Source organism: Canis lupus, chromosome 2, assembly GCF_011100685.1.
Source record: "Canis lupus familiaris isolate Mischka breed German Shepherd chromosome 2, alternate assembly UU_Cfam_GSD_1.0, whole genome shotgun sequence".
In the NCBI taxonomy this organism is placed as follows: domain Eukaryota; kingdom Metazoa; phylum Chordata; class Mammalia; order Carnivora; family Canidae; genus Canis; species Canis lupus.
In genome coordinates, this window is record NC_049223.1 from 35,346,796 (window position 1) to 35,371,992 (window position 25,197).

The window sequence follows — 25,197 nt, forward strand, 5'->3', positions numbered from 1 at the left end:
TCATCTTATTGTGGTTTTGTTCCATCTTATCACAATGATCTTTAATGATGTTGTTTGTGAAGTTGTTGATATTCAACAGGAGAAGATCATGGCGTATTTGTGAGTGCCAGGCCAATTCCTATTTATAAGAGGCTGATTTTCTTTTTCTCAAAATATTCATTGCACTGTAAAATTCCTAGAAGAAAGCATAGGAGAAAAGCTTCATAATGTTGAATAAGAGGCTGATTTTCTTTTTCTCAAAATATTCATTGCACTGTAAAATTCCTAGAAGAAAGCATAGGAGAAAAGCTTCATAATGTTGAATTTGGTAATGATTTCTTAGGTGTGACACCAAAAACAACAATAACAAAAAATAAACAAATGAGACATCAAACTTAAAAACTTTTATGCATCAAATAACACAACAATGAAAAGGCAAGCTATCAAATGGGAGAAGATATTTGCAAATCTTTTATCTGATGAGGAATTAATGTCCATAATATTTAAGAACTCCTACAACCCAACAAAAACAACAAAATACCAAGTAACCCCACTAAAAAATCAACAAAGTACTTGAATAGCCATTTCGCTGGAGATCATATGCAGATGGCCAACAAAAATATGAACAAATGTTCAACATCTGTAATTTTTGGAGAAATGGAAATCCAAACCACAATGAGATATTACCTCACACACATGAGGATGAACTGTTATAAAAAAAAAAAAACCAGAAAACAGCAAGTGTTCACAGCCATGTGGAGAAACCAGTACCTTTGACAATGTTGGTGAGATTATAAAATGGTGCAATTGCCAAAAAAACAATATGGAGGCTCCTCAAAAATTTAAAAGAACTTCTATATGATCCAGCAATCTCATTCCTGGATATATATCTAAAGGAATCGAAGGCAAGGTCTCAAAAAGATATTTGTGCACCCATATTCATAGCAGTAGTAATCAAAACTGGCAAGAGATGGATACAATCCAAATACCCACAAACAGATGAATGGGTAAACAAAATGTGCAGTGTGTGTGTGTGTGTGTGTGTGTGTGTGTGTGTAAAGAATGGACTATTAGGGGCGCCTGGGTGGCTGAGTTGGTTAAGCATCTGCCTTCAGGTCAGGTCATGATCCCAGGGTCCTCTGCTCAGCAGGAAGCCTGCTTCTCCCTCTCCCTCTGCCTGCCGCTCCCCCTGCTTGTGCTCTCTATCAGATAGATAAATAAATAAATAAATAAATAATAAAATCTTTAAAAAAATGAATAGAATATTTTTCAGCCTTAAAAAGGAAGGCAAGCCTTCACATGCTACAACAGGGATGAACTTTGAGGGAATTATTCTAAATGAAATGATATAGTCACAAAAAGGTAAGTACTGTATGATTCCACTTAAATCATATATGTAAAGTTATTAAATTCATACAAACAGAAGTAGAATGGTGGTTACCAGGGACTTGGGGAGGAGGTAAAGAGGAGTTTTGTTTAATGAGCATAAAGTTTCAGATTTGCAAAATGAAAATGTTCTGGAGATCTGTTTCACAACAATGTGAATGTACTTAACACTAACTGAACACCAAAATATGGCTATGATGGTAAATTTTATGTTATGTTTTTATTATTTATTTATTTATTTATTTATTCATTCATTCATTCATTCATTCGTTCATTCATGAGAAACACAGAGAGGAGAGAGAGGCAGAGACACAGGCAGAGGGAGAAGCAGGCTCCATGCAGGGAGCCCGACATGGGATCCTGGGTCTCCAGGATCACGCCCTGTGACGAAGGTGGCACTAAACCATTGAGCCACACGGGCTGCCCTATGTTTTTAACCACAATAAAATATATTGTTCATTGCAGAGCCATATTACTTAGTGATAAGGACAATGTTTTCTGCTCCTTTGATCTATTCTTGTGTTCCTGTGTCATTGAAAATAGAGTGTTCCTAGAATCAAGATCAAGTAGATTCAGCATTTTAAACTCCATCAGTTGGCTTTAACATATCTTCACATATATTTAAATCAGTAATCCAGGTTCTCATATTTCTTATCTGAAGCCCAGAATTCTATATCCAGTGAAAATATCTTCCAGAAAGAGAATTTGTTGTCAGTACACCTACCCTAAAAGAATGGCTGATGGAAGTTCTCCAAATGGAAAAGAATCCATTTTAAAAAAAGGAATCTTGGGACTAAGTAAGAGATGTGGCTCGATCTAGGGTTGTAAGTTCAAGCCTCACATTGGGTATAGAGATTGCTTAAAAATAAAATCCGTAAAAATTTTAATTAAATAAAAAAGGGAGTTCCTGGCTGGCAGTTGGTAGAGAATGTGAATCTTGATCTCAGGGTCATTGGTTTGAACCCCATGATGAGCATGAAGCCTACTTTTAAAAAAAGGGAATCTTGGGATATTAGTGAAGGAGAAAAATACAGCAAACAAAAATATGGGTACATGTAATAAAAAATGTCCAACTGTATGCTGCCTACAAGAAATTTCACTTCAAATATAATGATATAGGCAGATTGAATGTAAAAAGATGGAAAATATATTATGCAAATGTTAATAAAATATATCAGGAGTGACCATACTAATGTCAGATAAAGTAGACATCAGAAGGAATAAAATGTCCAGAAAGTGGGGAAGAAGTTGACAGAGTAGGATATTATATGATGATAAAAGAGGACATAGCATTCCTAAATATGTATGTACCAAACAACAAAGTTACAAAATAAATGACATAAAAACCGAAAGGAGTCAAAGGAAAAATAGATCTACAATCAAAGTTGGATACTTCAACACCCTCTCTTAACAAGAACAACTAGACAGAAAATCAGCAAGAACTCAGAACTAAACAACACCATCAACCAACAGAATCTAATCCATATTTATGGAATTCCTAGCCAAAAACACTAGATATACATTCTTTCCAAATGCTTTCAGAAAATATACAAGATAGACTATATAAACAAAGCCATAACACAAACTTTAACCAGTTTAAAATAATTTAAATCATATAATGTGAGTTCTTCTATCACAATGGAATCAAACTAAAAAATAAGAAAAATAACAGCAAAATATTTAAAAACCTGGACACTAAACAACACACCTAATTAATCCGTGGATCAAAGACAAAGTCTCAAGGGACATAAAAAATATATCAAGCTGAATCAAAAATGAAAAGACAAATTAAATTTATAAGACATAGTTAAAGCAGTGCTGAGAGGGACATTTATGACACTAAACGCATACATTAGAAAAGAGGAAGTCTCAAATCAATAATCTAATCTCCCACCTCAAGAATCTAGAAAAAGAAGAGTAAAACCCAAAATCAAGCAGGAGAAGCAGGAGGAAGGAAATATTAACATAATAGGAGAAACCAATGAAATCCCCTAAAAAAATCAATGAAATAAAAAGCTGGTTCTTTGTTGTTTGTTTGTTTGTTTTTTAGAGAAGGGAAGGGCAGAGAAAGAAAATGTTAAGCAGGCTCCATGCCTAGTTCAGAGCCACAGGGCTCAATGTTCTCACAACCCTGAGATCATGAGCTGAGCTAAAATCAAGAGTCAGAAGCTTAACTGACTGAGCCACCCAGGCACCCCTGAAATCCTCTATATTTTCAAACTTTCCTGCATCATTTCTCCTATCAATTCAGAGGGTTCTTTAAGTGATTGCTTACATACCTCTATCTATGCCTTAAATTATTGTTCTTCCTTACATATAGCTAAATTAAATAAGATTTTAAGAGATTCATAATAAAATTAAAGAAGATTTTTAAAAAATAAATTTATTTTTTATTGGTGTTCAATTTACCAACATACAGAATAACACCCAGTGCTCATCCCGTCAAGTGCCCCCCTCAGTGCCCGTCACCCATTCACCCCCACCCCCCGCCCTCCTCCCCTTCCACCACCCCTAGTTTGTTTCCCAGAGTTAGGAGTCTTTATGTTCTGTCTCCCTTTCTGATATTTCCCACACAAAATTAAGGAAGATTTTAAGGTTAGTCTTTATCTTTCATTTTTAGTAAATTGAAGAATTTTTATTCTTAATTTTTTTTGTTTTTAAAAATATTTTATTTAAATTCAATTAATTAACATATAGTGTATTACTAGTTTCAGAGGTAGAGTTCAGTGATTCATCAGTTGCATATAACCCTCTGCTCAGTACATCACGTGTCCTTCTTAATGCCCATCACCCAGTTACCCCATCCACCCAGCTACCTCCCCTCCAGCCACTCTGTTTGTTTCATATAGTTAAGAGTCTCTTATGGTTTGTCTTCCTCTCTGATTTCATTTTATATAATTTTTCTCTCCCTTCCCCGATGATCCTCCATTTTATTTCTTAAATTCCACATTTGAGTGAAATCCTATGATAGTTGTCTTTCTCTGATTGACTTATTTCATTTAGCATAATACTCTCTAATTCCATCCATGTTGTTGGTAAGATTGGTAAGATTTCATTGTTTGATGGTAGAGTAATATTGGTAAGATTGGTAAGATTTCATTGTTTGATGGTAGAGTAATATTCCATTATATATATATATGTATATATATATATGTATATATATATACACACATATTTTCCTTATCCATTCATTTGTTGATAGCTCTTTCCATAGTTTGGCTATTGTGGACATTGCTGCTATAAACATTGGGGTGCAGGTGCCCCTTTGGATCACTATGTTTGTATCCTTTGGGTAAATACCTAGTGTAATTGCTGGGTCATAGAGTAGCTCTATTTTCAGCTTTTTGAGGAACTTCCATACTGCTTTCCAGAATGGTTGTACCAGCTTGCATTCCCACCAGTAGTGCAAGAGGTTTCCCCTTTCTCCGCATCCTCGCCAATGTTTGTTGTTTCCTGACTTGTTAATTTAAGCATTCTGACTGGTGTGTTGTAGTATCTCATTGTGGTTTTCATTTGTATGTCCCTGATGCTGAGTGATGTTGAGCATTTTTGCATGTGTCTGGTGGTCATTTGTATGTCTTTTTTGGAGAAATGTCTGTTCATATCTTCTGTCCATTTCTTGATGGATTATTTGTTTTTTGGATGAGTTTAATAAGTTCTTATTTGAGTTTAATAAGTTCTTTACAGGGATCCCTGGGTGGCGCAGCGGTTTGGCGCCTGCCTTTGGCCCAGGGCGCGATCCTGGAGACCCGGGATCGAATCCCACGTCGGGCTCCCGGTGCATGGAGCCTGCTTCTCCCTCTGCCTATGTCTCTGCCTCTCTCTCTCTCTCTCTGTGACTATCATAAATAAATAAAATTAAAAAAAAATAAGTTCTTTACAGATTTTGGATACTAATCCTTTATCTATTAAGACTTTTCGAGTATTTTCTCCCATTCTGTTCATTGTCTTTTAGTTTTCTCGAATGTTTCCTTTACTGTGCAAAAGCCTTTTATTTTGATGAAGTCCCAGTAGTTCATTTTTGCTTTTGTTTCCTTTGCCTTTGGAGATATGTCTAACAAGAAGTTGCTGCAGTCGAGATTGAAGAGATTGCTCCCTGTGTTCTTCTCTAGGATTTTGATGGATTCCTGTCTCACATTTAGAACACTAGAATTTTAAAAATTTATAATGGAATGAAAGGAAAATAAACATTTATAGCATAAAATGGAAACCAGCTTGAAGAGCTACGAATAAATGTAAGCTAACTAAATGAAACCTAGTTTAATATACTTTACAATGTTTCATCAAAGTATTATTTCAGCTGACTGGTAATAATCAGTTAAATTAATCTTAATGATCTGTCACTTCACATAAGCATACATGAGCATAATGAGCATAGGGTATGATGCTTTTTTACATTGTTTATCTTTCTATGTTGTGTCCAGAGAACACCAAGTTTTTGCCATCTAATTATTAAAATTAAGCTGGAAATATGATTAACAAGATGCCCAATGAATGATGGAAATGTTCTATATCTTGAAAGAAGTGTGGGTTACATGGATGGATCCATTTGTAAAAATGGTACAGTTAAGATTGGTGCATTTCAATTTGGGTAGACACTACCTTAAGAAAAGAACTATACAAAAACAAACATTTAGTGGGAGGTGGAGAGTGGAAGGGAAGGTGTAGATGAAACAAGACAAGATGTTGTAAAGCTGGGTGATATGTACATTGAAGTTATGCTGTATGCTCTCTGTGTTGAACTTTTTCCACCAATGTTAAAGTTATTACTTGTGATTTAAGTTTGTAAATGTCAATTCAATTCTACTCTAGCAAAGCAAAGGAAAGCAAAAGAGAATAAAACAGAAGCATTCTCTTGAAAGAATCTAAAGTAATCCATTTCCATAAAAAGGCAATTTCTTCACATACCAACTGATGTCCTTGTATTATACATTAAGATTTTCTTCCTCTCTGTCATAACAAGCAATGTTCTCAAAGACATTTCAGTGATCTAAATTGAGTTTTACAGATACTGTACTGCTAGTAAAATTTGCTTTAAAATGAAAAATAATCCAGTAAGGTACATGTGAAGATGCCTGGAGACACTGTGGACAAAGAGCATGCACAAATGACTACACAGATGCCAGGGATGCCATTAAACTGGAATCGGAATGCCCACTGAAGGAAAGAAGCACTTAAGATTGAGTTGGAAATGACTTTATTCCAAAGAAGAAACTAAACCCATCTAATATGTTTATGATTGTTGGTTTTACTTCATTAGTTTGTTATTCATATTCCCAAGGAAGTCTATTCTCAGTAACATTTATCAAGTGAACCATGGAGGCTGATCACAGTAATCTTACTTTTATCCTTCGGGGTAGATAGAGATGCTTTTTAACTATAAAATTATTTAATCTGTTCAGAGTTTAGGCTTTATTTAGCTTTACTGATTTTACCTAGAGTTGAAACATCTTGAAAAATATCCTCATTTTTAATCTTCCATCATTTTGGCTCTTACCTGATGTGAACTTTGGTTGAACTCAGTTGATTTCCCATCTCAATAAATATGAAATCAATCTGAAATGAAATAGTTACATTTTGTGTTCTTATATGTGGCCCTGATCCATTTCATGTACTTTAAGGATATTTAGAGACATATTTTCCTATTTACCAGAGCAGAAACTGGTGAGAAGGAAATGGATATAGCCACAATGAACCATCACTGAATTCCGTGAAGTCCATTCAAATGTAATTCACTTTTCACATTACCTTATATGGGGTTTATTTATAGAAACTAGTGTCATCTTTGTTGTGATAGGGTAGTAGAGGTGATTCTTGAATGTTTGTTTTCTGCTTTGCATTATGTCCTTACAGCAGGGTAATATATTTGAGTCCTGATTAATTAATATAGGAGGGAAATTTGATTTAAAAGTTAGAATAAAATGAATGAAATCATGACCAATTCTACCCATAAAAAATGAAGTAAAATCCTAAAATGCCTACTTATGACAGACTACTGATTGTTGCTAGTTCCTCTTTTAAAGATTCCTTTGAGAGAGGGAGAGTGTGTGCGCATGCATGCAAAGGGGGTGATGGCAGGAAAGATGGAAAGAGAGTCTTAAGCAGGCTCATAGGGAGCTTGGAGCCATCTGGGGGCTCCATCTCACAACCCTGAAATCATGACCTGAGCCAAAACCAAGAGTCCCAGGCTTAACCTACTGTACACCCAGGTACACTGCCATTTCCTTTTTTAAATAATTTAATTGATTAGATACTTCTATTGTAATTATGTCTCCTAATAGCCTAATTGTTCCTCTTACTGTGCAGATGTAACCACAAAATAAATTAAGTCTGTTATTCATGCCACTTTATAAGCCATATAGTTTAGAGAAAATTGTTTATTTTTAGGGACCCCTGGGCTGCACAGCGGTTTGGCGCTTGCCTTTGGCCCAGGGTGCGATCCTGGAGACCTGGGATCGAGTCCCACGTCGGGCTCCTGGTGCATGGAGCCTGCTTCTCCCTCTGCCTATGTCTCTGCCTCTCTCTCTCTCTGTGACTATCATAAATAAATTTTTTTAAAAAAGAAAATTGTTTATTTTTAATTGGCATGGCTAAACAACTTTTACATTTTGTATAGTTTATTCATTTGTTTGTTGGGACATTTAAATAGTGTACTTCTTGGATTCACAAATCACACTACTCATCAGAGATAAATTTCACTGCCACAGAATAAAAATTGATTATAGGAAGTTTACATTACCAGATTCTTAAATATTAGCATGCATGAGAATCACTTAAAAAGAGAGATTTAAATGCAGATTTTCGTCTGTTAGCACCATCAGAGAATTTCATTCAAGATATGGAGGGAAACCCAGGAGTTGACCTTGAAAAAACACTCGTGACTCCCAAGTAATTATTTATGCATGTGGTTCACACACTACAATTTGAGAAATACTGACTCCACCTAGAAGTCATTCTAAGGCTCAGGTTTGGGAACTGGTATTGCCTGTACTCACCTCCTGAAGTTACTGATTTGAACGCGTGGTGGCAGTGCAGGCTAAGAGAGTGAGTAAGAGTTCTGCAGATTCGGTGGACTTCATTTTATTCAGAAGCCCCCCAAAATACAGAACACATTTACAGCCAAATAAGATAGAAGCATCCAGGACAGAAGTCGTCGCCAAAAAAGTTATAAGACGAATTGGAAATTCAACAGCAAAGACATTTCAGAGGGTCGATGGTGGAGGTGGTGGTGAGGACTGGAAAAGGATTTTTTCCTCTGGGATCAGACATAATGGAGATGGCGCAAACAAAAGTACATCGCAAGAAAAGGCAAGTGGCAATTCTCATTATATGGATGCTTTTGTGGGAAGCCGGTTCAGAACCGATTCAATATTCTGTACTGGAGGAGTCAGAAAGTGGCACGTTTGTGGCCAATTTGACAAAGGACTTGGGACTCAGGAAAGGAGAAATGGCTGCACGGGGTGCCCAGGTTGTTTTCAAGGGGAACAGACAGTGTTTGCAGCTTGACCCACAGACCTATGATTTGCTGCTGAATGAAAAACTGGACAGGGAAGAGCTGTGCGGCTCCACTGAGCCATGTGTGCTACCTTTCCAAGTGTTACTGGAAAATCCCTTGCAGTTTTTTCAGGCTACTTTACGAGTCAGAGATATAAATGACCACGCCCCGGAGTTCCCAGCTAGAGAAATGCTACTAAAAATATCAGAAATTACTACACCAGGAAAGCTATTTCCTTTGAAAATGGCACAGGATTTAGATGCTGGTAGCAACAGTCTTCAGAGCTACACAATCAGCTCCAATCCTCATTTCCACGTTCTCACTCGCAATCGCAGCGATGGCAGGAAGTTCCCGGAGCTGGTGCTGGACAAAGCCTTGGACCGCGAGGAGCAGCCGGAGCTTAGGCTTACTCTCACGGCTCTGGATGGTGGGTCTCCAACCCGGTCTGGGACCGTGGAGATTCAGATCCTGGTCTTGGACATCAATGACAATGCCCCCGAGTTTGCTCAGGAGCTCTATGAGACACAGATCCCTGAAAACAGTACCCTGGGCTCTCTGATAATCACTGTCTCAGCCAGAGATTTAGATGCAGGACCCTTTGGGGAGGTATCGTATGCCCTGTTTCAGGTAGATGACGTTAATCAACCCTTTGAAATACACGCAATTACAGGAGAAATTCGACTGAGAAAGACTTTGGATTTTGAGGAGTTTCAATCTTATCATGTGGATATTGAGGCTACAGATGGTGGGGGACTATCAGGGAAATGCTCTTTAGTGATCAAGGTTCTGGATGTAAATGACAACACTCCTCAATTGACCATGTCGTCGTTCACCAGTGCCATCCCCGAAAACCTCCCAGAGATCATAGTGGCAGTTTTCAGTGTATCAGATGCAGATTCTGGACAAAATCAACAGGTTATTTGTTCTATAGATGACAATCTCCCCTTTCTTCTACGGCCATCAGTCGAGAATTTCTATACCTTGGTAACAAATGGGGCGCTGGACAGAGAGAGCCAGGCGGAGTACAACATCACCATCACCGTCAGTGACCTGGGGACCCCCAGGCTGAAAACCCAGCACAACATCACCGTGACGGTCTCCGACGTCAACGACAACGCCCCCGCCTTCAGCCAGACCACCTACACCCTGCGCGTCCGCGAGAACAACAGCCCCGCCCTGCACATCGGCACCGTGAGCGCCACCGACAGAGACGCGGGCGCCAACGCCCAGGTCACCTACTCGCTGCTGCCGCCCCGGGACCCGCACCTGCCGCTCGCCTCGCTGGTGTCCATCAACGCGGACAACGGGCAGCTGTTCGCGCTCAGGTCCCTGGACTACGAGGCGCTGCAGGCCTTCGAGGTCCGCGTGGGCGCGGCCGACCGCGGCTCGCCCGCGCTGAGCAGCCAGGCGCTGGTGCGCGTGCTGGTGCTGGACGACAACGACAACGCGCCCTTCGTGCTGTACCCGCTGCAGAACGGCTCTGCGCCCTGCACCGAGCTGGTGCCGCGGGCGGCCGAGGCGGGCTACCTGGTGACCAAGGTGGTGGCGGTGGACGGCGACTCGGGCCAGAACGCCTGGCTGTCGTTCCAGCTGCTCAAGGCCACGGAGCCCGGGCTGTTCGGCGTGTGGGCGCACAACGGCGAGGTGCGCACGGCCCGGCTGCTGAGCGAGCGCGACGCCGTCAGGCACAGGCTGCTGGTGCTGGTCAAGGACAATGGCGAGCCGCCGCTGTCGGCCAGCGTCACGCTGCACGTGCTGCTGGTGGACGGCTTCTCGCAGCCCTACCTGCCGCTGCCGGACGTGGCGGCGGCCGAGGCCCGGGCCGACCCGCTCACCGTCTACCTGGTCATCGCCTTGGCGTCCGTGTCGTCGCTCTTCCTGTGCTCGGCGCTGGCGTTCGTGGCGGTGCGGCTGTGCAGGAGGAGCGGGGCGGCGTCGGGGGGTGGCTGCGCGGTGCCCGAGGGCCACTTTCCGGGCCACCTGGTGGACGTCAGCGGCGCGGGGACCCTGTCCCAGGGCTACCAGTACGAGGTGTGTTTGGCGGGAGGGACTGGGACAAGCGAGTTCAAGTTCCTCAAGCCCATTATCCCCAATTTCGTGGGTGAAGGGGCTGGTAGGGCCACCGAGGAAAACTCTAACTTTAGAGATCATTTTGGGTTCAGTTAAGCATCTCACCTTAAGAGGAGATAAACGATAATAATTAATGTATTATTAGTTTGCAACCTGTTCATTCGCATACAGAGCAGCATATGCATACATTAATAATGATTGCCATATTTATAGTTATTTCAGCTTGTTTTTTTAATTTTTTAAAATTTTTATTTATGATAGTCACAGAGAGAGAGAGAGAGGCAGAGACATAGGCAGAGGGAGAAGCAGGCTCCATGCACCGGGAGCCTGACGTGGGATTCAATCCCGGGTCTCCAGGATCGTACCCTGGGCCAAAGGCAGGCGCCAAACCGCTGCGCCACCCAGGGATCCCCTATTTCAGCTTGTTGAAGTATTTACATTCTGAGCCTCTGGGTGTTTGTTGTCTTCGCTGTTGTTATTTTTAGCCAAGTCACATTTGCATGTGCATAGTGGAGAAATGACGTTTCTCAATCTTGGGGGGAGATCAGATTTTTGGAGGTCAGCAATGTTTTCAGGTTCCTGATGTTTGAGCTTGTTCAGTAATACCTTGTTATGACTAGGAGAATTGTGTTTTCTGATTATCATCAGCATAGTGTCTTGTAAATGATGACTTTCAATCTTAAAAATACTTTTCACTTATACAAAAATTTTTATTACTTTGGAAATGGTTGGATCTCTGTAGTGTTGTTGTGAAAACGCTATTGTCTTTCCTCAAAGAAACTAGTATTTTATCTGGGTGTTTTTCCTAAGCTCAATATTTTCTTTCAAAAATGGTATCTTTGAACAAGACCATCTGATACAATTTTAAAGAATTCCATCCCTGTTAAACAGAAAAAATGTTGTAGACTTATGATTACTTTTTCATAATAAATGGTTTGGATATGTAAATATGAGAATAATGATTCTCATTCTTTTAAAATAATATATAGTCACATGGTTCGCACATATTTAAGATGAACAAAAAAACAAAGGATTTTTTTTCACCTTTCAAATTTTTATTTAAATTCTAGTCAGTTAACATATAGTATAATATTGGTTTCAGGAGTAGAATTTAGTGATTCATCATTTACACATAATACCTAGTGCTCTTCAAAACAAGTGTCCTCCTTTATACCCATCACCCATTTAGCCCATCCCCAACCCACCTCCTTCCATCAACCCTCAGTTTTTCCTCTATCACGAAGAGATTCTTATAGTTTGTTTCCCTCTCTCTTTTTGCCCCCCTTCTCATATGTCCATCTGTTTTGTTTCTTAAATTCCACATGAGTGAAATAATGTGGTATTTGCCTTTCTCTGACTTATTTCACTTAGCATAATATACTCTAGCTCCATCCACATTGTTGCAGATGGCAATTTCATTCTTTTTTATGGCTGAGTAATATTCTATTCTAAATATATACATTATATTTGTCCATTCATCAGCCAGTGGACATTTGGGCTCATTCCATGGTTTGGCTATTGTTGGTAATGATGCTACAAACATTGGGGTGCAGGTACCCCTCCAAATCTATAGTTTTGTACCCTTTGGGTAAATGCCAGTAGTGCAATTGCTGGGTCCAGAGATAGTTCTATTTTTAACTTTTTGAGGGAACTCCATACCAGAAAACAAAGGAAATCAGCATCATTATTTCACCACCCAAATAATTATTAAGTCAACATCCTTAAAAGATTTCTATGAATGCATATAAGAACAAGTTAATAAGTTAATAGATGAAAATAATTTCATAAAATGGTTCTATAGTAAATTGCTAGATTTAAAACTATCACGGTTTACTTGAATGTAATAAAGCAAATTATATGAAACTATTGATCTTGCTTAAGCTTAAATAATCCGTATAAGATCAAAAAACAAGGGTATGATGCATATTAAGATATTAGCATCAATTAGCTGCCTGCTTCAAAATGAGCAAAGAAGCATTCTTTCATATCCTCCCTCCTCTCCTCACTTTTATGCTCTATGGTATATCTAGTATCTTATCAGTGTTTATAGTATTTACAATATATTTTAAAAGGATAATCCCCATAATTTAGACTTATATTTTAAGAGACAGTGCATAACAGCCAAACTGTTTATGCAAATTATCAAGTACGTCATTTATTTATTTATGTGTGGTAAGCATAATTGGTTTTTAAATCTATCTGAGACTTCTGATAGCTAAAGTTTGTGGGTCTATTTCTGCTGTATTATTGCTGATTCTTCTCATGTATGTTATTTTTGCTTCTTTGTGTGACTCATATGGTTGATTGCCCTTGAAAATTTATTTGTAGGATGTCCTCAAAGCCTAGGTTGCATGTTTCATCCTTCATAATGTATTTTCATTGGTTTCAGCTAGGATCCTTGAATCACTATCAGTAGGGAATCACTGCAAACTAAGTTTATGGCTTGATGTTTCTCACAACTCAACATGCATATTGAAAATATAAACACACATGAGGACCAATCTGTAGCTACAGTTACCCAGACATCTTTTATTTTTCTTCTGCTCTACTTAACATGGGGGGGGGGCTTCTGTATAATTCCCTGGAGATGAGGAGAGGGAGCATCTTTAGATTTGTTAATACCTATACTATGTAAACATATATATGTATGTGTGTACGTGTGTGTGTATATATATATATATATATGTTGTGTGTGTATCTATATATACACACCCTATGTATGTGTGTGTGTGTGTGTGTGTGTGTGTGTGTAGGGTGTAGCCCTATGGGGTCCCTTAAAATGGGGAGGATCTTTGTATAATATGTTGCAAATTTGCTTGGCCCTGAGTCTTGATTGATATTTATTTACTCTCATGAACAGCACCAAATCAAGGCCCACAAGCAAATATTTTTAAATGCTTTAATAAGTTTCATTGTTCTGATACATTGTTTACCCCTCCGTTATAGGCTTCCATCAAAAATTGGTTTTTCTTTTCACTATGTTTTCTACTGTTTTTACCTCTTTGATTTTTTTTAGGTAGTTTTTAAAAAATATATTTAATTTATTTATTCATGAGAGACACAGAGAGGGAGAGAGGCAGAGACACAACACAGGCAGAAGGAGAAGCAGGCTCCATGCAGGGAGCCCAATGCAGGACTCGATCCCTGGACTAGATCCCCGGACTAGATCCCCGGACTCGATCCCCGGACTCAATCTCCAGACTCCAGAATCATGCCCTGGGCCGAAGGGAGGCGCTAAACTGCTGAGCCACCCAGGGATCCCCTTAAGCAGTTTTTAAAAAAAGAGTCTTGGCCGTTATTCTTTATTATTTTCCAGGTGAGGGTCATCTGCATTATCTATACCATCAATTTCAGAAGTGAGAAGCTCTGCCTAATGTCTTTTCAATTTGAAGATTCAATTTTGCCATCATTCCAATGATATATGAGGCTATTTTTCTTTGAAGCCACTGTTCCATTCATTGGGTACTCTGTCCAGACAAATGATCTCCTTTGCCCACTAAACTTTATTATTTTTATTTTTTCTTTATTTTTTGTATATTTCTTATTGGAGTTAAATTTGCCAACTTCTAGCATAACACCCAGTGCCATCCCATCAAGTGCCCTCCTCAGTGCCCATTACCCACCCACTAAACTTTAATCCCTCCATAGAGAGGGCTCTTTTTCTATTATGCTTAGGAAAATACTTGTTGAAGTAAATATAGATGAATGAGAGTTGAATAAATTAATGAATTTCAGTTTGTTATTTTATCATCTGGCTATATAAACTTAAAAACTACAACAAAATATTTTATTTTTATAAAATGCTCATGTACTGTTTACACTATTTGATATTTGCTTCATCATTTAGGATAACAATTTATAATTTAGGATTTGTAAGCCATCATCTTTTAAAATGTATGATGTGATGTTGAGCACTTTCCTTATTTATTCACAAACAATGAAATTTTAAAAATTTTATATTAAAGGGAGAGGGAGGAGAGGCAGAGGAAGAAGGAGAAAGAGAGAGAGAGTCCCAAGAAGACTCCTTGCCAGAAGGCAAAGCCCTACTTGGGGCTTGATCCCATGACCCTAAGATCATGATCTGAGCCAAAATCAAGAGTCAGAGGTTAAACCAACTGAGGCACCGAGGGGCTCCAAACAATGAAATTTTTTAAACTTATTTTATTTTTTGTGTTACATATAAAGGGATAAAGAAAGTATCTATGATTTGGTTTCAGACCATGGTCTGTTTTTAAATACATATATTTATATTTATAATGTGTATATATATTAAATTTATTAAATATTTTCATCCTTGGTTTTTCAGGAATGTACCTGTAATTTATTCTTCTCTATTCTTAAGCCAACTAATATGTGTTAGCTTAAGGAAATAGCGCTTTAACTACTTGATGATTTTATACTTTACTTCCTTTCCTTTACAAACTCTAATTGAGAAGCTCCTATTCCTTATAATTTGAGTGAAGGTGTACAATTTTGAATTTAGGTGAATTATTAAGAATTGAAGACAATAAAAAACAGAAGCCACTCAATGTATATCTAACCAGAAAAGATATTTGCTAGAAGGAATTACAAAATCATAAGAACTGGACAAGCAAAAGCGAGAGAGCCAGCACTGAACTGGTTTTGAAGGCATTCTGCTATTGTTGCAGTACAGAAATCAAGAAGCTGCTATTACTACCAAAACTGTTGCTTCCACAATGTCTTCTTCCACCATCACCTCCCAAACTGGTGACAATGCACTGGAACCTAGAGTCTTGGTGCCACAGTGGCCTCCAATTCCTTCTGAAACTCATGGCTAGACCCAGAAATGCTGGCTTGGTTGCAAGCACTCACATCTCTCTGACCTTGCTGGTCAACAGGAATGACAGTGGGTAGATGACCTTTGCCTATCTTCTCAGGATCATCCAAAGGCATTTCACTGGTAAAGCCAAATTTACATCCAGAAAATAATTCAAAAGAATCCTTAAAATGGAGATTTAAGACTTCTAGATCCAGAATTCTTAAAAAGTCATAAGAAGAAGTAGGAATGGATGACAGTTGCCAATAGCACCCTGAGGAAGCATCATTAGTTCAAAGAGAATCTTGTCCCAGCAACTGAATTCATTTATTGCTTTGGGGCTAAGTTTTCAGTGGAACAAGAATTCTTTTATTCAAATCACAACACCGATATGTAGAAATGCAACCATGTGCTCTTCTAATAAGCAATGCGAACAGGCAGTTTAGTTGACCCTATCTGCTCCTAGTGAGCAGTGGGAACTATAGGTGTGGTCTGAGTGGGTATGACATAGACTACTCATTTCACCCAAATGTATGTTCTACCCTTATTTTCACTAATAGAGCTCTCATTTTTAGTTGCCCATGTGGATATATGGGCTATAGATTGTATTTTCCAACTTTTGTTGTGATTGAGAGTGGTCTTGTGACTAAGTTATAGCCATTGAGATATGAGTCCCATGGAATATTCCATGGAAGTAGTCTTTAAAAAAGAAGACAAAGAAAAAAAAAAAAAGAAGACAAAGCCTTTCCTTTCTCCTTTTTTTTGGTCTAAGAGGAGATATAATGGATGGATACTATGCAGCTATCTTGTATTATAAAGTAAAGGCCATGATTTGAAGATGATAAAACAAAAAGATGGAAAGTGATGATCCCAGATAACACTGAATGCATTTCAAGCTACTAAACTTTTATGAGAGAAAATAAAATTTTATTTTGTGTTAGCCATTGTTGCTATGGGTTCTTTTACAGTATCAGGTTGAAATTATAGAGAACATATTTATATATAGAAATTACATAGAACATAATTCTGGCTGATATAGTATGCTTCTTTAACAAAGTGATATTTAAGATAAGAACCAAAGAATGATTAGAGAAAATTGTGAGGCTTACATGCATGTCTTAGAAATCAAGATTTATTGAGAACAAATAGAAAAGGAAACAACCCAAGATTTAAAAAAATAATTTTTAAAAATGAAGAAAATAAATTGATTGTAAGTATAAGAGATAAATTAATTAAATAGAATAATAACCACAGAAGATTTAACCAATAAAACATTAAGTCTATTTGTCTGGAAAATTCAAGGGTATTTATTTTGAGTTAAACTGGTGGATTGGATATGCACCTTTAATTTACTTCATTTAAATATGCAGTAACATAAAAGTGAAGAGCTATTTTCAAAAACATAAACTTACAAGAATGGAAAGAGTAATGTAGAAGACAACGGAGAATAATCTTAGTGGCTAGAAAGTAGATGAATGACTTAGTAGACTGACAACCAATTACCAATACTGAAGTGGGAAAAGCTGAGAACCAATCCTATTTAAACTTCAGGATACTCAGAAGCATCAGAGCTGTCAGCCTGAGATACTCTGGAAATGATGATAAGGTGCCAAACATGGAGGATCATATAAAAATTGCCTGAAAAGTGGTTAAATATGTAACAGATCACTTTTCCCCACTGCAGTCAAGAGCAACCTATTTCTCTGATCCTAGGACAAGTCTGGAGTTTTGATTTCTTATAACAGCAAAAAGGAGAGTCATTATATTAGAGGTTCCACTGGCAAAATTGAGGGCAGGGTAATATGGGTAGTGGAAATAAGTGACCATCTAAACATTGAGTGCTGACTAATATTAAAATGCTATGATAATCACTAGGACCAATTACAGATGTTTCAGTTCTCCTCTCAGACACATGGCAGAATTAACTTCCTTCCTTCCTTCCTTCCTTCCTTCCTTCCTTCCTTCCTTCCTTCCTTCCTTCCTTCCTTCCTTCCTTCCTTCCTTCCTTCCTTCCTTCCCACCTTCCCACCTTCTCACCTTCCCTCCCTTCCTTTCCTAGAGAGAGCGCTCGCATGGCGGGGTGGGGGGGGGGCCAGAGGGAGAGAGAAAATCTTAAGCAGGCACCACGGAGCCTGACTTGGGGCTTGAGATCATGACCTGAGCTGAAATCAAGAGATGGATGCTTAATACACTAACCACCCAGGCGCCCCTGGCAGAATTTCAATTGTTTCCTCTTTATTTTTTTTTCAATTCTACTTTCTCTTTAAATTATGTATGACCATGTAATTTCTTTTGGCCAATAAAATATGAGAGGAAATGATACAGGGGCACCTGGGTGACTCAGTGGTTTAGTGCTGCCTTCATCCCAGGGTGTGATCCTGGGGTCCCTGGATCGAGTCCCACATCAGGCTCCCTGCATGGAGTCTGCTTCTCCCTCTGGCTGTGTCTCTGACTCTCTCTCTCTGTGGCTCTCATGAATAAATAAATAAAATCTTAAAAAAAGAAATGATAAATATTACTCTGGGCTAAATCTTTAAGAGAGTGTGCATGGTTTAACACATTTACTTTCCCCAATATAGTGATCCTAAAAGCATAGGTGGAGATGGAGTCTCCAAAAGCCTGGATCCCTGACTGACCACTATAATGGCTCCATGCTGAACTTTATAGATATGTAGTGTAAGAAAGGAATCAACTTCCATTGTGTTAAGCTATGGAGATTTGGAGTTGTTTGATATTGAAGCCTTACCTAGTGTATCCTGAGTGATGCGGATCTCCACTACTCTTCTCCCATCAATCTTTTACATTTTCAATCTATGCCTTTTCCTTTTGGGTAGGAGATTTTATAGACTTGAGTAACCTGGCCAGCTCAAGTGGAAAGACCTAATCAGACTGACACTGGGGTTTCCCAACCTCAAGTGCTTTCAATTTACCTAAGAGTACATATCAAAGTGGATAAGCCCTGCCAACGTGCTCAGAGTGACCACTTCGCTCCTTAGTCTACCAAACTAAATTAAGAACAGACACCTGAATGAGACACCTGAAGAAAATTTCTAAAAAGAAAAACAGAAATGGGCAGCCCAGGTGGCTCAGTGGTTTAGTGCCGCCTTCAGCCCAGGGCGTGATCCTGGAGACCCTGGATCCAGTCCTATGTCAGGCTCCCTGCATGGAGACTGCTTCTCCCTCTGCCTGTGTCTCTGCCTCTCTCTCTCTCCTCTCTGTGTTTCTCATGAATAAATAAAATCTTTAAAAAAAGAAAAACAGAAACAAAATCCAAGCAAAGAGGAAAGGAGGTAATTGGATAAAACATTTGCAGAGAAGAAAACTTGAAAAAACAACTATAATTAATACCATCAGATGAGAAAAGAAGTTATTGCATCTAAGAAATAAGTACAAACAGACGGATCCCTTGAAAATATCCTTTTAAAAAAGAAGGCTCTTTTAAAATCTGAACGTAATAAAGAAATGAAAATCTCAAGAAAAGCTTGAAGGTGAAGTTTAGAAAATATTCCAGGAAATATTACCAAAGTATTTGAAAATGTTAAACAGGAGAGAGAGAAAAAAGGATATTAGAGATCATAAAGAGGCCCACCATTTGATTTGTAGTAATTGAGAGAGAGAGAAAAAAACCATTATCCATGAAATAATTCAAGAAAATTTCTAAGAGCTGAAGAGAATTAGTTTCCTAGTAGAAAGGAATTGTCAATGGATGAACATAAACTCAAACTAAGACACATGAATGTTTAATTAAAAAATGCTTGGCACAATGACAAAATACTACAAGAAATAAAAATACAGGTTACACATAGGAAGATCTAAAAGAATATTTGCCTTAGAGTTTTTAAAGATTTTATTTATTCATGAGACACACAGAGAGAGGCAGAGACATAGGCAGAGGGAGAAGCAGGCTCCCTGTAGAGAGCCGGATGCGGGACTCTATCCCAGGACCCCAGGATCACGACCTGAGCCAAAGGCCAAGGCCGACACTCAACCACCAAGCCACCAAGTGCCCCTTGCCTTAGAGTTCTTAACAAATACATTGGTTTAGGGAACTCACTGAAAAAATTTTAAAATTCTGAAGAAAAGTATTTCTAACCTAGAAATCTATAATCATATTATCAATCAAGTTTGAGGATAGACTAAAATATTTTAATACACCCAAGGTCACAACAAAATTTAACTCTCATATACTCTTTCTGGAAACTACTAGAAATCTATCAAAATGTTAGAGTAGTCCAAGAGAGAGGAAGCCAAAAGAAACAGAAAAGAGAATATTGATAAAAGGAGTGAAATGAATCTCTAAATGAGGTTCAAGGATGATCTCAGGATGACAACTGCGTCTCAAGTGTAAACTTGCCCAGTGTGGAGCTGTATAACTCAAGAGACAGGCATTTTGGAGGATATCATCATCAAGTCCCCTGACATCTCTTCAATTCAATGAAACTATTGTAGGATGTGATCTATTAAAGTCATAGAGTAAGCCAAAAAAGAGGAAGAAATAAAACCCTAGAAATAGGAAATCCAACCAGAATAAAAAGCAAAGAGAATTCCAAGCATGACAGCAAAGGAATGTTCTAGTATGATAGCAATGCAGCACATGTAGAACAACCACCCAATTTAAAGAAAATGGTATCACAGAAGATATGGAAATGATTGTGTAGGAAACTGTACTGAGAGTCAACAGGAATTATGAGACAAGTGATAAAATAAGTGGGGCACCTGGGTGGCTCAGTCAGTTAAACGTCTGACATCTGCTCAGGTCATATCTCAGTATCCTGGAATTGAGCCTAGCTTCCTGCTCTGAGCTCAGTGGGAAGTCTGCTTCTTCCTTTCCCTCTCGAAATTGCTCTCATCCTGCTCATGCTCTCTCTCTCTCTACCCCAAATAAATAAAATCTTTAAAAGAGGAAAATCAAGTAAAATGAAAAATCAAGGCAGTTATTAACTTCAAGAAAGAAAATGAGGAAGAAAATATAATAAATATACAACAATGTTCCCAATAATAATGCATCTAAAGGAAAGCATGAAGGAGCCTTGAAAGTGTACAAGAGCTAAAACCTACCCAACATAATAAGCAGTTCAGTGATAATGTCTAAAATTAATCAAAATACAGCAGAATACAAAATAAGACAGAAGAGATAACTAAAAGAAATTGGGAAGGGAGCTAGGAAAATAAAGAAAGGGCAGAAATGATTGTATTTTATTCTAAGCCACTTAGTGCAATTTGATTTTGAACCAAATTCATATATTATTTTGGAGAAAAGATGCATATTAAAAGATCAGCAAAATAGAGACCTTGCAAGCCTCCCCAAGAATAAAAAGGAGACAAACATTAAACATTGCTAATAATGGGGATATACCTTAAAGATAAAAAATAGAATGAATTTTGCAAACCTAGAAAAATGAATGGATTTATAAAATTGAATACAAATTACTTTAAAAGTAAAACCTGGGGATCCCTGGGTGGCGCAGCGGTTTGGCGCCTGCCTTTGGCCCAGGGCGTGATCCTGGAGACCCGGGATCGAATCCCACATCGGGCTCCCGGTGCATGGAGCCTGCTTCTCCCTCTGCCTGTGTCTCTGCGCCTCTCTCTCTCTCTCTCTCTCTCTCTGTGACTATCATAAATTAAAAAAAAAATTTAAAAGTAAAACCTGGACAGATTGATAACCAAAAGTAAAATGGGAAAGATAGTCATAGATATACCACCAGCAAAGCCACCAAACAGAACTCATTTAAAAGCTGAAGGAAGTTTTCTTTCTTTTTTTGTTAAAGATTTTATTTATTCATGATAGAGAGAGAGAGAGAGAGAGAGAGAGAGGCGCGCAGAGGGAGAAGCAGGTTCCATGCCCGGAGCTCCACACCGGACTTGATCCTGGGACTCGATTCCGGGACTTGATCCTGGGACTTGATCCTGGGACTCCAGGGTCACGCCCTGGGCTAAAGGCAGGCGCCAAACCACTGAGCCACCCAGGGATCCCCTGGAGGAAATTTTCTTAAGTAAAACTTAAGGAAGTTTTACTCCTGGCGGGAAGCCAGAGTTTAATTTCATGTTCCCAGGTTAAGAAAAACAACAAATTATTCTTCTACAAATTCAGACTATCAGTGGGAAAAGCTATGTAAGCTATTAACATTATCGTGACCATTTGAGGAAAATGATGTAATAAAACCGCACAGACCCTTTGGGGTAAAAAAAATCACTTCTGTTGGCAGTTGCTTGAATCTGCCATCTTTTGGTTCTATTCTTGAAAACGGGAACAACATCTACAAAACGCAAGGTGGCGCTGCTGGCTAAAAAGAGGGGGGATACTCATACAAAGGATGTTACAAATTCTACTGGTCAGAGGAAAGCTGACAGACAAGAAAAGTAAAGGAAACGGTGGTGATGGAGTTGGGAGAAAGCATTGCTATTATCCACCTCATTTCTAAGGATTCGGTTTCTGCAATTTCTGAGAACTGCTTGAGGCAGAGCAAACCGTGGTTTTGAAAGGTTGCTTAAACAAAGAATGGAGGCCATAGTGGCGCCTGCAGTGCAGAAAAGGCAAGTGTTCTTTCTTTGTGTGTTTTTGGGAGTGTCTTGGGCTGGCACAGAACCGCTTCAGTATTTTGTGGCAGAGGAAATGGAGAGGGGGACTTTTCTGGCCAACCTAGCAATTGATCTGGGATTGGAGCCGGGGGAAGTATCAGCTCGGGGATGTAGAATCGTTTCAGATGAGAACATAAGATTTTTACTCCTCAATCCGCTTACTGGTGACTTACTTCTAAATGAGAAATTAGACCGAGAGAAATTGTGCGGCCCCACAGAGCCGTGTGTGTTGCCTTTCCAGCTGCTACTTGAAAAGCCTTTTCAGATTTTCCGTGCTGAGCTATGGGTCAGAGACATCAATGATCATTCTCCAGTATTTCTAGACAAAGAGATTTCCTTGAACATATTAGAAAGTACCACTCCAGGGGTAACATTTCTTCTAGAAAGGGCAGAGGATTCAGATGTTGGTATCAACAACCTGAGAAACTACACCATCAGCTCCAACATCTATTTCCATATTGATGTCCGTGATAGTGGAGAGGGGAATGTTTATCCCGAATTGGTACTGGATAGAGTGCTGGATCGTGAAGAGGTTTCTGAACTCAGTTTAACACTCACAGCCCTGGATGGCGGCTCTCCGCCCAGATCCGGGACCACCCTAATACACATACTGGTTTTGGATGTAAATGACAATGTCCCTGAATTTGTACAGTCGCTTTACAGGGTGCAGGTGCCTGAAAACAGCCCTGTTGGCTCCCTGGTTGTCGCTGTATTAGCTAGAGATTTAGATGCTGGAAGTAATGGAGAAATAGTCTATGCATTTTCGTATGCTACTGATAGAATTCTCAAAACGTTTCGAATCAATTCAACATCTGGCAAACTTTACCTTAAAGCCGAATTGAACTACGAGGCAATACAAACTTATACATTAACTATTCAGGCCAAAGATGGTGGAGGGCTTTCTGGAAAATGTACTGTGGTGGTCCATGTAACAGATATCAATGATAATCCACCAGAACTACTCATGTCATCACTTACTAGCCCAATTGCAGAAAACTCGCCGGACACAGTAGTAGCTGTTTTTAGGATCAGAGACAGAGATTCAGGGAACAATGCAAAGATGGTGTGCTCCATCCAGGACGATCTCCCCTTCATCCTGAAGCCATCAGTAGAGAATTTCTACACCCTGGTAACAGAGAGCCCCCTCGACAGAGAGAGCCAGGCGGAGTACAACATCACCATCACCGTCAGTGACCTGGGGACCCCCAGGCTGAAGACCCAGCACAACATCACCGTGACGGTCTCCGACGTCAACGACAACGCCCCCGCCTTCAGCCAGACCACCTACACCCTGCGCGTCCGCGAGAACAACAGCCCCGCCCTGCACATCGGCACCGTGAGCGCCACCGACAGAGACGCGGGCGCCAACGCCCAGGTCACCTACTCGCTGCTGCCGCCCCGGGACCCGCACCTGCCGCTCGCCTCGCTGGTGTCCATCAACGCGGACAACGGGCAGCTGTTCGCGCTCAGGTCCCTGGACTACGAGGCGCTGCAGGCCTTCGAGGTCCGCGTGGGCGCGGCCGACCGCGGCTCGCCCGCGCTGAGCAGCCAGGCGCTGGTGCGCGTGCTGGTGCTGGACGACAACGACAACGCGCCCTTCGTGCTGTACCCGCTGCAGAACGGCTCTGCGCCCTGCACCGAGCTGGTGCCGCGGGCGGCCGAGGCGGGCTACCTGGTGACCAAGGTGGTGGCGGTGGACGGCGACTCGGGCCAGAACGCCTGGCTGTCGTTCCAGCTGCTCAAGGCCACGGAGCCCGGGCTGTTCGGCGTGTGGGCGCACAACGGCGAGGTGCGCACGGCCCGGCTGCTGAGCGAGCGCGACGCCGTCAGGCACAGGCTGCTGGTGCTGGTCAAGGACAATGGCGAGCCGCCGCTGTCGGCCAGCGTCACGCTGCACGTGCTGCTGGTGGACGGCTTCTCGCAGCCCTACCTGCCGCTGCCGGACGTGGCGGCGGCCGAGGCCCGGGCCGACCCGCTCACCGTCTACCTGGTCATCGCCTTGGCGTCCGTGTCGTCGCTCTTCCTGTGCTCGGCGCTGGCGTTCGTGGCGGTGCGGCTGTGCAGGAGGAGCGGGGCGGCGTCGGGGGGTGGCTGCGCGGTGCCCGAGGGCCACTTTCCGGGCCACCTGGTGGACGTCAGCGGCGCGGGGACCCTGTCCCAGAGCTACCGGTACGAGGTGTGTCTGGCGGGAGGGACTGGGACCAGCGAGTTCAAGTTCCTCAAGCCGATTCTCCCCAACCTCCCACCCCAGTGCCCTGGGAAAGAAACAGAAGAAAATCCTAACTTCCGCAATAGTTTTGGGTTCAACATATAGAGATCATAATTATGTTTCACATTCCATAAGTGCCACTTTTCGTGCCACTTCCAGATCAATGTTATTTCCCCCAATTTGTGTGTATTTTAAATTGTATTCTGTGTACTTTTATATTTTCACAAATTCTACCCATCTTTCAAGTAAATGTTATCTTTGTGATTATAATTAGAGGATACTTTTTCTGTAATCCAGGAGGTCTTAATGGGTAATTAGTTTGCCTCCTTAAGTAACAGCACCAAATCACTTTTGTTCATTGTCCTCTATCCAGTTGAACTTTCACTTACAATTATGCTTTTGGTAAAATAAAGCAGACCACTTTCAAAGTGTTTCAAGTGTTCAAGTATTTCTTCATTTCATTTTTTTCTTGTGGTATAGCAATGAATACTATTCAGAAATATCATTTTTCTTCCTTTAAAGTCACTGCATTTTTATTAACACTTTAAAATGTTTACTGCTGTTGAAAATAACACCTGGAAAATCATGTCCTTGTTAGAAAGGACCCGAAGACCATTTTATTAACACCTCATCTTCATTCATCCTGGAGAGTGATTGTGAAGGCCCTTCAGTATTGTAGCGACCCAGAAAGTCTTGGAATAT

The 25,197-nt window shown here is 40.2% G+C and overlaps 2 protein-coding genes across 2 annotated transcripts; both read left to right on the forward strand.

Annotated features, from left to right (window-relative positions):
- The first annotated feature begins 7,911 nt into the window (after positions 1–7,911).
- Positions 7,912–11,886, forward strand: LOC487173 (protocadherin beta-6). Its single transcript, XM_038530375.1, has one exon. The coding sequence runs from the start codon at positions 8,579–8,581 to the stop codon at positions 11,024–11,026; it is 2,448 nt and encodes an 815-aa protein (XP_038386303.1). The 5' UTR covers positions 7,912–8,578; the 3' UTR covers positions 11,027–11,886.
- A 9,749-nt stretch (positions 11,887–21,635) lies between these two features.
- LOC487174 (protocadherin beta-7) lies at positions 21,636–24,928 on the forward strand. The gene has a single exon (XM_038530386.1). The coding sequence runs from the start codon at positions 22,207–22,209 to the stop codon at positions 24,598–24,600; it is 2,394 nt and encodes a 797-aa protein (XP_038386314.1). The 5' UTR covers positions 21,636–22,206; the 3' UTR covers positions 24,601–24,928.
- The last annotated feature ends 269 nt before the right edge of the window (positions 24,929–25,197 follow it).

What these genes read in the sequence shown, in the direction of transcription:
- LOC487174 (XM_038530386.1), top strand. Translation starts at nt 22,207, where the DNA reads ATGGAGGCCATAGTGGCGCCTGCAGTGCAGAAAAGGCAAGTGTTCTTT.
- LOC487173 (XM_038530375.1), top strand. Translation starts at nt 8,579, where the DNA reads ATGGTGGAGGTGGTGGTGAGGACTGGAAAAGGATTTTTTCCTCTGGGA.